At 43.1% G+C, this 12,462-nt stretch overlaps 1 protein-coding gene across 1 annotated transcript in view; it reads right to left on the bottom strand.

Moving 5' to 3' along the window:
- The window catches only part of tgfbr1b (transforming growth factor, beta receptor 1 b), a 148,428-nt gene that overhangs the window by 25,417 nt on the left and 110,549 nt on the right, over positions 1-12,462 (bottom strand). Inside the window, exon 7 of the mRNA XM_084326295.1 lies at positions 803-927. Within this exon, the coding sequence (XP_084182421.1) occupies positions 803-927 (125 nt within the window). The remainder of the gene's footprint in view (positions 1-802; positions 928-12,462) is intronic.

Consider the following 12,462-nt stretch of genomic DNA (forward strand, 5'->3'; position numbering starts at 1 on the left):
GAAGCAAAAGTGGTTACCTGTGTTGAACTGGTTTATTTTTTAGAAGAATATACTGGATTACTATTATGACTACTACCACTGCCAATACTACTGATACATCCCTATTGGCAAACTTTATATAATTTTTTTATTTTAATTTTTTTTATTAATACATTTTTTTTGTTAATTATAAAACTGTGGTGGGACCAATTAGCCCACCACAGTCTAGGTAATTAATGGGAAACACTGCATGTGTGTGTGTGTGCATGCACGCTCATTTACTCTCAATAACTGTCAAACTAAATTGATGTGTGCAAAACAGTTTAGAGCCTTGTGTGAGATTATGTGCAAAACAAATCGGCATTGTCTTTCGGTGAAGTGTCCTGAGGTATTCCTGAGAGCGTGCAGCGAGCCAGTCTCCGACTGCTCTCCCTGCTTCTCTCCTGTATAAGTAGGAGACAGTGGATGGATTGTCAAGCACGATTATAGGTGAAGAATAACACAACTCCAGAGTTAACAATCTTCATTATGAAGGACATATGGAAATACAGAGCGCGCACACACACACACACACAGGCTGTGTAGTAGTGAGCAGGCCTCTGCTTGCCACCTGCTCTCCATTTCTCCTCTAGTCCAAATCAAATTTGTAGCATTTATTTTCCTCTGTTGTTTTGGTGGGTGTAGCTGTAGCATAAACCAAATTCCCTTCCCTGGCTACCCCACACCCAAAACGTACAAACTGACATTTAACGGGACCTTTAACAACATCCATCTTTCCCTCCTTCCCTTCATCCATCCATCCTTCCATCCATCCTTCCCTCACCTCCCATGGAGCAGCGGCTGGCTATCTCCCAGAAGACCAGGCCCATGGCGTAGATGTCGGCCCTCTTGAAGGACTCAAAGTGTTTCATGTTTATCGAGTCGTCCAGGACCTCTGGAGCCATGTATCTGTGGACGAGGGACAGAAGAAACGAGGGACAGAGGAAGAGAGTTAATATCTATTAAAGGGTTATTAGGGAAGAGTTAGAGCCTCCAGTTGGATCCATTGTCATTCAACTCTTAACTATTAACTATCATTACACATTAGTATGTTTGTATTGCTTGTGGTGCATATAACTATATGGGGACTATATTTGTACAGTGTATATACAGTATGGTCCAGTGTGACAATACCTAAGTCCATGGTTATTCATGATCTATTACTTTCATTACCTTTCTGCCATTAGATGACAAATAAGTAATTTTAATGACCTGTACTTGTCGATATCCATGTTCAGTTCAGCTTTTTGTTGAATAGATTATTTTAATGTCCCGGGCTACAGCAATCACTTGGGATGCAAGTCATCAATAAATAGGTTATTTGGGCTGTTATTCCTTCGAAGATAACTATGAACAAATGGTTAATTTAGAACAATATAAAATAATCAAAATATAACAATATTTTATAATTTTATAATATATTAAAATACAAAGATAATTAAATTAAATAATAAAATGAAACAGTCTCTTGTCTGAAAAGGAATAGGAAGAAGCAAGATGCTTATCAGGTCCTATCCCTTATTACAATGAATAAACCATTAACAAAAGATATTTTCAGTATCAGTTATTTTCAATAATATCAACCACTTTGTCATTAGTTCTTAGACACATAACCAAGTACAACACAATCTTCAAATGTCTTTCAACAAAATCATCTACAGTACAAACTTAATCACTTGACGCTCTATGAATGGATCAAGTTAATATACTGTTAATACTGTTAATGAATAATACTGTCCATCCAGTATCTTTAAAAAGCTAAAAGGTACATGTTCTAGATCAACATATACTTAGAAACAGACTAAGACAAGTCATTGATTTCATCATCTCCATCTCCAACTACAGTAGATCTACCAGCAGCAGGTTAACATTTGACCGGGCAAATTCAACATTATAAACAGATTCCCTTGGGAACTCTGTGAAAAGATTCAAATGAAAATGTTAATCACTAACCAACACCTTAATCTTTTTCACTTTTATCATTTTACTGAGATTTATTTATGACTTAATGGAATAATATACATCATAATGACGTCACATTAAATGTAAAAAAATTCAGAACACGTGTGAGATGATTACGGGACACAATAAATGCTCCGTTAACTCATTCACTGCCAACGACGAGTATACTCGTTATTGGGCGCCAATCGTTGAACGCCAACAACGAGTACACTCGTTATTTGATTGTTATTTATTTTATTCGATATTTCTATTCATTACAGGCACACGGACTCAGGGTTAACATGAGGAATCCTCATGAGAATGTAAAAGTGCAATACCGGCCGCATCACGCTAGATGGCGGTATCGAGCACCCTTTCTACCCTTGTATCTTTCTCTGTGGGAAGGCCCCAGGTCTCCGGTTTCATGTTTCCTTGTGGGGCAAGGGCAGCCGTTCTGCCGGTTCCATCGAAGCGCATCAAATATCTCCGATCCATATGTTGTTGTGGATTATGCCGTAGACGAAATGGACATTGGATATACCAGATGGCGATCAAACAATTGGCATATTATTTTTGGGATACTCCCAGCCACAGGTAAGGGCGATTTGACGTCAATTTTAGCTTGATCCTGCAATGCAATGCGCCATGCATGTGTGTCTCCACAGATTACTTTTAAAATTAAGACGAATTTGGTGGCACAATCAGATAACTCACACTCCGGGTGTTTAAGAGAGAGAGAGAGAAAAACATGATTGAATTCTTTGAACAGGAGCTGCGTTGCAGATAATGAGTAGTGTTTGCTTCGCCTGGCAAGTGTTAGAACTGCTGGCGTATCCCTGATATACCACCCACCTGCTCTCCAGCCCAGTGGATAAATTAAGTCCAAAAAATAAATGAATAAATAAATCTATAATGGACTCAAAAAGACCTTCCGTCAATGTTTGCTAAACACGACGTGGGTGCTTCGGGTCAGGTAGTCTTCAGGGAGGAATGTAATGATTCACATTCAGGTCGAAGGGAAATGGAGGCATTACAAAGACAAGTTAGTGTTCCTTTTCAGTCGTGTTGAATAATTACCCAGAACAAAAAGGCACCGCTCTAAAACCATACTTATATTCACCACGGTATAACATGGGAACGTATGGATGGAAACATTTATTCTTTTTCACATATTGAACGATAGATAGGTGATGTCAAATGGGCCATAGTATTGTATCCATAGCTATAATAATAGAATACAGTTATAGCTCTACAAACAAGGTGACGGATCCCTATCTAGCGGTGGCGTCGCTACAGAGGGCTGCGTCTAATGGCCGGCACTGAAAGTGTTAAAGGGGCAACACTATGGAATAACTTTGACAAAGAAGTAAAAATGTGTAGTTCGCTACATACTGTACTTTTAAGAAATTACTCATCATCATCATCATCAAACCTTTATTTGAATAGGCAGGTTAATTAAGAACAAGTTCTTATTTTCAATAACGGCCTATTTGGGGGTAAAAAGCCCCCTAGGGGAAAGGGGATGGGGGATAAAATCAAATAAATAAAAATAAAACACAAAGGAACATTATTAAAAAGGCAGGACATACATACAGAGCAACAACTGAACTGAACAACAACTGGCGGACAACAGAACAATAGTGGCAGCATGGTGTTAGCACATGGAGAAACATCTACATGAGTGCTCTAGGGAGTAAACGTTTCCATATTTAAGGTTTTAAATATAAGGTGATACATAAATATAAAACCTCATTATTATCCTAATTATATTTGATCTATAACATAACTGTATTCAAATAGTGACAAAGGAAAAAATAAAAAATAAAAATAAAAACATTAAAAATGTAAAAGTATAAAAACAAAAATAAAAAAAAACATGAATAAATGTGTGTATACGTTTTGTACATACAACTATGAAACGTTTGTAACCTTTGCTAAATGCTAAAACATATACTGAATTATGTTATTTTTTTGTATTTTTTGTGTGTAAATTATGTAATGTAAAAAGGGTAGGCAATTATAAGCCTCGGCTTCAGCTTACACCTTTTCGGTAATTTATTTGTTTTCGTTTTTTTTTTTAAGTTATATTACAATGCGTTGTAAAATAATAATAAAAAAAAATACAGAAATAAATTCATTCATTCATTATTCTTTCGCTTTTTCACCAGGCTATATTTATACTCAACTCACCTCGTGAGCAAGGTTTCATCTTTTTCTTTCAAAATAATCTAAACCGTTCCACTAGAGTGACGGCCTCCAACAGAGTGTGTGACGTTGATTCCTTTTGTTGAGAAGGCAATCATTATGTCTCGAGAAATCCTGGAAAAGGTACCCAAGGTGCATCACTCTGCACTTGAGGGCGAACATAATTGTCCAATACATAATATTGTGTATACAGCCCCTCCAAAACCGAACAGATTACAACATAACATCTATGCCTCAGTGGGCAGTAACATTATGGAACTGGTAGGCTTTATTCAACGATATGTAAGAACGAGTCTAGTCTAGCTGGCTGACCTAAAGCACTACAGGAGTAGGAAATGCAGGACTTGCTAGTTAGCACAAGCCAAAGCAAACTAGAGAGAGACAGAGAGGGGCCAGGCAGGGAGAGGAGAGAGAAGTGAGCCGGTAAGAATTTAGACCGTGAGATTGAATGTTAAATGGACTGCATTTATAGAGTGCTTTTATCCAACAGCGCTTTACAACTCACGCCTCACAGTCATTCACACACCCGAAGGCAAGGTGCCAACCTGCTCATCAGGAGCAGTGAGGGGTTAAGTGTGATTGAAGCTTTCTTTTCAACCACCATTCCCTCCTCCGGCGGCCACAACTTTTGGGTTTTGGACGGATACTTTTGGGGTAATTTCTGCTTGTGAAGCAGACAAAGGAACTTGTGCTACCATCAATATGTAACACATGCTTCAGCAGCCAACAACAGTGCTGCTATCCCAGGGCCGACACCACGACCCCTAGTCTACTGAATGATTCAGTGGTACTCGATATGCCTGCAGCATATACCGTAGAACAACCGATGGAGGGGGGGGGGGGGGGGGGGTAGTTAAGTATAGCAGGGGAGGGAGAGAGAGAAAGAGAAAGTTATAGCAGGGGAGGGAGAGAGAGAGATAGATAGTTATAGCAGGGGAGAGATTGAGTGTGAAAGGGAGGGATATGAGTGAGAGAGAAGGTTTGCAAGAGAAAGACGGTGTGTGGAAGGGGGAGAGAGAGATGAGGGGAGTTAGAGAGATATAGTGAGATAGAGAGAGAGATGGTATGTAGACAGGAGGAAGAAAGTTAGTGAGATAGAAAGACAGATAGAGAGATGGTGTGTAGAAGGGGGGAGATAGATGAAACAGGGTGTTCCCCAGGGTTCGGTGCTACGTAGGTCCGCTCCTTTTCATGATCTACCTCCTCCCACTCTGTGATATCATAAGGAAACATGGCCTCCACTTCCACCCTACGCAGCTTTACGTCCACACCAAACCCTCTGCTCCCCTCCCTCCCCCCTCCCTCACTGCCTGCCTCCAGGACATAAAAACATGGATGACCACCAACTTCCTTCAACTCAACAGCAAGAAGACCGAATTAATAGTTGTAGCCTCCCCAGCCCTCCTCCAAAAGATCGACCGCCTTGTTCTCTCCGTGGATGGCTACTCCATCTGCCCCTCCACGGAGGTAAGGAACCTGGGCGTAATACTGGACTCAACCCTCTCATTTCACCCTCACGTCAAGTCTGTCACCAGGTGCGCCTTTTTCCACCTCGGAACCATTTCCCGCCTCCGCCCCTCACTCTCCGACACCTCAGCAGAAACACTCATTTATGCCTTCATCACTTCCCGCCTCGACTACTGTAACGGAATCCTTCTTGGTGCTTCCAAGAAGGTTCTGGATCGCTTACAGTACGTCCAAAACTCAGCTGCGAGGGTCCTCACACGCACCAAACCCTGGCAGCACATCACCCCCACCCTGCAAAAACTCCCCATCAACTACCGAATCCCCTACAAGATCCTCCTCCTCACCTACAAATCCCTGCACGGGTTGGCCCCTTCCTACCTGACCAACCTACTCCACCCCTACACTCCAGCACGAGGCCTCCGCTCCTCCAACTCCGACCTCCTCACCATCCCCCGCACCAGGCGTTCCACACTGGGAGACCGAGCTTTCGCTGTAGCTGCCCCCAGGCTGTGGAACTCCCTCTCTCCCCCTCCACCCGAGGCTCTGACACCATCAACCTCTTCAAAACCCACCTAAAAACCCACCTGCTGCCGTCAGGCAAGCGATACCGGAGTCTTATGGCGAGCACAGAAAGACTCAGAAGGAGCTTCTATCCCCAGGCCATCAGGCTGCTAAACGAAAATAATCGCTAAACGAACAATAATCACTATGCAACAACCATCAAATGCACACAGCACACACACCCACACGCACACACTCACTCAAACAAACAACACACTGCAGCACCCACTCTCCACACTTTAGATCACACAAACACACTTACACTTTATATTTATTGATAAAGGATTTGCACTACAACTCGTACACCTACTGTGAATTGTACCTAAACTGCACCTCGTCCATTTATGCCTTGCACTATATTGTATTGTATATTAGTACACTGCACAGTATTGTATATTGTATGGTAACTACGTCTACGAACATTGTACATATGTCAAAACTGAACACTGTGACCTCTTTTTTTACTTCTAATTTTTACTATGTTTTTATTTCATACTTATCTTGTCATGCACAGTCTCTGGAGCGCAACAGTAAGAAGCATTTTGTACAAAAGTATTCTGTACTTCTGTATGACAACTATTAAAGAAACTAGAAACCTGTTCACACTTGCCTTCACGCAACACGGCCCTGCTCCCAAGTAGCCCACCCCCTGACTCTTTTCTTTTAAGCCACTGATCCTGTTGTTTTTGTTTTGTTAATCTTCTTGTTACCGTTTCGCCCAATTGGACAGCACCTTGCTTCCTTTTTTATCTTATTTTTTCCTGTTGTTACTATACATATATATTCATATTTTTTTTTACCCTTTCTTTTATATAGCTTCTCTCTCTTTGTACAGTGTCCTTGAGTCTGAGAAAGGCACTTCTCTCGTCAAATCCAATTTATTATTATTATTATTATCATTAAAGAGAGAGAGAGAGAGAGGGAGAGATGGTGTGTAGAAGGGAGAGATGAGAGAGAAAAGGAGAGAGAGGGGAGAGAGAGATGATATGACAGAGATGAGGAGAAAGAGAAAGTGAAGGGAGGAAGAGAAAGAGAGGGAATGGAGTTGGTAGAGAAAAAGAGGGAACGATAGATGGGGTAGGGTACACGCCCAGGGTGCAGGGACTTTGGATGGAGAGATATTGGGGAGAGACAGAGAGAAAGGGGTGAGGTGTTATGGCTTGCCTTTATCACACCCTCCACTTTCCTTCCATTGGGCAGGATTGATGTGGGACAAGTGGGAGAGAGGGCAGGAGAGACGGAATGGGGGAGGGAGGGCTGGAGAAAACAACTGATTGAGGCTGTGATGTGAGGCTGTGATGTGAGGCTAATGTGAAGCTGTGATGTGAAGCTGTGATGTGAAGCTGTGATGTGAAGCTGTGAAGTGAAGCTGTGATATGAAACTGTGAAGTGAAGCTGTGATATGAAGCTGTGATGTGAAGCTGTGATGTGAAGCTGTGATGTGAGGCTGTGATGTCAGGCTGATGTGAAACTGTGATGCGAGGCTGATATGAAGCTGTGATGTGAAGCTGTGATGTGAAGCTGTGAAGTGAAGCTGTGATATGAAGCTGTGATGTGAAGCTGTGAAGTGAAGCTGTGATATGAAGCTGTGATGTGAAGCTGTGAAGTGAAGCTGTGATATGAAGCTGTGGTGTGATGCTGTGAAGTGAAGCTGTGATATGAAGCTGTGGTGTGATGCTGTGATGTGAAGCTGTGATGTGAAGCTGTGATATGAAGCTGTGGTGTGATGCTGTGATGTGAAGCTGTGATGTGAAGCTGTGATGTGAGGCTGATGTGAAGCTGTGATGTGAAGCTGTGAAGTGAAGCTGTGATATGAAGCTGTGATGTGAAGCTGTGAAGTGAAGCTGTGATATGAAGCTGTGATGTGAAGCTGTGATGTGAAGCTGTGAAGTGAAGCTGTGATATGAAGCTGTGATGTGATGCTGTGATGTGAAGCTGTGATGTGAGGCTGATGTGAAGCTGTGATGTGAAGCTGTGAAGTGAAGCTGTGATATGAAGCTGTGATGTGAAGCTGTGAAGTGAAGCTGTGATATGAAGCTGTGGTGTGAAGCTGTGATGTGAAGCTGTGATGTGAGGCTGTGATGTGAGGCTGTGATGTGAGGTTGTGATGTGAAGCTGTGATGTGAAGCTGTGATGTGAAGCTGTGATGTGAGGCTGTGATATGAAGCTGTGATGTGAAGCTGTGATGTGAAGCTGTGATGTGAGGCTGTGATGTGAAGCTGTGATGTGAGGCTGTGATGTGAGGCTGTGAACAAATCCTCCCCTTTACTCAAATATGACATACTGTACATGTCGCCCAATCAAGCAAACAGACAGCAAAACTGACCAACAACGGCTGCGTTTACATTTAGTCATTTAGCTGACTTTTATCTAAAGCGACTTACAAGTTCTATACGACAAGTCATCAGGAAGGGCACAACTCTATCAGCTGAGTAACAATATTCATCAAAGTGTTGAGTGCTACAGTGGAGGTTAGTTTATGCTGCAATGACACTTTGAAGCATCAACAAATCATGAAAGAATCTATGTATTCTGACATCTACCTAACAACAGCAAACACTTCTACAACAACAGCAACATGTAGCTTGGCAGCAGGCAGCTGCCACTGTTTGGAGTTCCAGCGGTGAAACTGATTACTACCAAAGGTGCTAAAAAGCTGGCCAGGCAATTTTGTAGCTTCCTCAACCATAATGTGAATGCCCCATTAGCTTAGCATGAGATGATACAGCTCCAGATGGAAGAGAAGAAAGTACGTTTCTCTCCTTTTTATAAAATCTTTCTTTTGTGGCAATTTTTTTTGTGCGAGTATATAATAATAATAATAATAATAATAATAATAATAATAATAATAATAATAATAATAATAATAATAATAATAACCTCATTTTATATAGCGCCTTTCAAGGGACCCAAGGTCGCTTTACATAGGGGGGGGGGGGGGATAACAAAGTAACAGACAGTGGACAGACACAACATATACATATATATAAAGTGAGAGATTAGGGGTTAAAGGCCAAGTTGAAGAGGTGGGTTTTGAGCAGTTTTTTTAATGAGTCCAGAGTTGGGGCGGTGCGGAGTTCTGCGGGGAGGGAGTTCCAGAGGGTGGGAGCTGCCACACTGAAAGCTCTGTCCCCGAAGGTCCGCAGTCTGGTTCGGGGGATGGAGAGCCGACCAGTGTCCGTGGATCGTAGGGACCGTGGCCGTGACTACTCATGATATTTATTAGCTATATCATTAAATTCTTCTGAGGGCTTTAAGTTAACACACATTGTATCTTCTACTGTAGATACTGTGACTGTCTAAACCTGATCTATCCAAACAGCCACAGGCACATTTCTCCACTGATTACCACGTACTTTAAAAGCTATACAGGTGTTCAATGACTTTGACACTTTGATCCGAGTGAAGACTTATGCAACGATTCAATTTAAGTCAAGAAACCAGATCCGGTGTTATCAAATCACAGTTGCGTCACCATATGCGATTAGTCCACACTCGCAGTCTAAAGCTGAATTAAGGTCCTGAATAAGCTACAGCATAGCAAATAGGAAAATAGCTACCAAATCTTGTGTTGGTGCCACCTACTGAGAAAGTTAGATGCGTCAGTGCCAGTGTCAGGGCGCACGGTACCAACGTGCTGAACTACTGTTTTAACGTCGGTGTGTTTCTCGTGGCGCACAACGATGAACACATCGCGCCGCGGTCAGGTTCCCCCGCTCTCAATGAATGGGTTAGTTCAGCTCAGCCCACTGTGTGTCCGTGTCAGTAGGTGAACAGAATGCATATATATATTTGACAGGGACAAAAAGGAAGACAGGCGATGCTTCGGAAATAAACAAATGTGACGGTGACGCCAATAAACCAAAAACCAAGTCAAGAAAATACGACAAAGCTCATCTCGCTCTTGGCGAGATTCATTTCTCTCTATTTAATTTATTTTTTTATCACAAAGTGTCTATTGAACTGTATTGTTATGTATGTTATTGTTCTAGCAAAGGGATTGCAAATGTAAATATCCCCCCCCCCCTCAGTTTTTGGTTGTTACTGATGTAAAATGTTATTGTTAAGTCGTTGCACAATTTGAAAGCTCATTATATTGATTCATTTAAATATTGATTTATTAATATTTAAATAAATGTAAACGTAGCCCATTTCATGACTATTTTGTTGGGGGCAAGGGGGAGCCCAAAGGATTTGCTCTGCCAAAGGGGGGCCTGGCAGAAAAGGTATGAGAACCACTGCACTAGTGGAAATGTTAGACTAGAGCCCTGCTCAAAATGCCGTAAATTCCCCTTCTGACTTTTGACAGCGTATGGCCATCAATATCTGATCTATAAGATAATGTCGACATATTTATTGTTTATGTCTGAAAATCAGACAACGCATCCTGCACACACAAGTCAGAGCTAAGGACACAGCTACATAAGGACCATAAAACATGTGTCTAACCTGGTAACGCCTTCTTCTAACCTTTTCCCAAGGCTCTGCCAGCTATGTTAAACCATCCATCCAAGAAAGGTGGCTCCGCAACATGCAAACCTATTTCACAAACACAAAACCATCGTCCTCCAGCACTTTGGATTCTGCTATGACTTGGCAGCACTATTGCCTGCATAGGAATCCGGAGTTAGCAGGCTGTCTCTATGCTCCGAAACAGACACACCGGTTGATTTGCTCAAGTTGTGTGTGAAAGTGTTCATCCGGCCAGCATGTTGCAGTATGAGGCCAACACTGTGTGTGAGGTGCTTCAGTATTTCTAAATTGTACACCGTCAACGTCAAATGAGTCCACAGCCCTGACCTTGAGCCAGCTGCTGTGTGTGCTCCAGCAGGCAGACATGACACAGCAGCAACAAGCTAGTGCCCCAGCAGCAACAGGCTAGTTCCACAACAGCAACAAGCTAGTTCCACAGCAGCAACAAGCTAGTTCCACAGCAGCAACAAGCTAGTTCCACAGCAGCAACAAGCTAGTTCCACAGCAGCAACAGGCTAGTTCCACAGCAGCAACAGGCTAGTTCCACAGCAGCAACAGGCTAGTTCCACAGCAGCAACAAGCTAGTCCCACAGCAGCAACAAGCTAGTTCCACAGCAGCAACAGGCTAGTTCCACAGCAGCAACAGGCTAGTTCCACAGCAGCAACAGGCTAGTTCCCCAGCAGCAACAAGCTAGTTCCACAGCAGCAACAAGCTAGTTTCACAGCAGCAACAAGCTAGTTCCACAGCAGCAACAAGCTAGTTCCACAGCAGCAACAGGCTAGTTCTCCAGCAGCAACAAGCTAGTTTCACAGCAGCAACAAGCTAGTTCTCCAGCAGCAACAAGCTAGTTCCACAGCAACAACAGGCTAGTTTCACAGCAGCAACAAGCTAGTTTCACAGCAGCAACAAGCTAGTTTCACAGCAGCAACAAGCTAGTTCCACAGCAGCAACAAGCTAGTTCCACAGCAGCAACAAGCTAATTCCACAGCAGCAACAAGCTAGTTCCACAGCAGCAACAAGTTAATTCCACAGCAGCAACAAGCTAGTTCCACAGCAGCAACAAGTTAATTCCACAGCAGCAACAAGCTAGTTCCACAGCAGCAACAAGCTAGTTCCACAGCAGCAACAAGCTAGTTCCACAGCAGCAACAAGCTAGTTCCACAGACCAGACAGGCCAGGCCAGCGGTGCCCAGACCTTCTGACACGGAGGGTCGACGGCCAAAGTGTAACACGGACTAATGCCACTGGACATTGATCATTTAATAAATGTGACTTACATTTATTAAACACATCTAATAAGTCTGTGGAACCCTTTGGAGGGCCAAGAGTAATGTTTTGGAGGGCTGAATTGGGCCTGCAGGCCCTACTTTGGGCAGCCCTGGTCCGGGCCTTAGTGGACACTGGACACCTACTGTAACCAGGCTTTCACAGCAGATGTGCGGCACAGAACTGCACTGTACCGGATCAGTTTCCAATGGGTTGCCATTGCTGAGCCTTCCTAAACAGCTGTGCGACTGAACGAGACGCGACCTGATGTGAAATCCTGTAAGGTGCCCCGCCCCAAAGTTTAAATTATTTAAACGTTCGCTTCTAAAGCCACTGACCTCTCTAGAGACATAACCAATGGTCTTGGTTGGGTGGTTACCAGTGGTGGGAGTTCTTTGAGGGTAAGCACTAGGTTGTGCCCTACCTTGCATATTACCTCATGCTCTGCCTCATGCCCTACCTTGCATCCTACCTCATGCCCTACCTCATGCCCTACCTTGCATCCTACCTCATGCGCTACCTCATGCCCT

The sequence above is a fragment of the Notolepis coatsorum genome (genome assembly GCF_963971535.1).
Source record: "Notolepis coatsorum genome assembly, chromosome: 12".
Taxonomy (NCBI): domain Eukaryota; kingdom Metazoa; phylum Chordata; class Actinopteri; order Aulopiformes; family Paralepididae; genus Notolepis; species Notolepis coatsorum.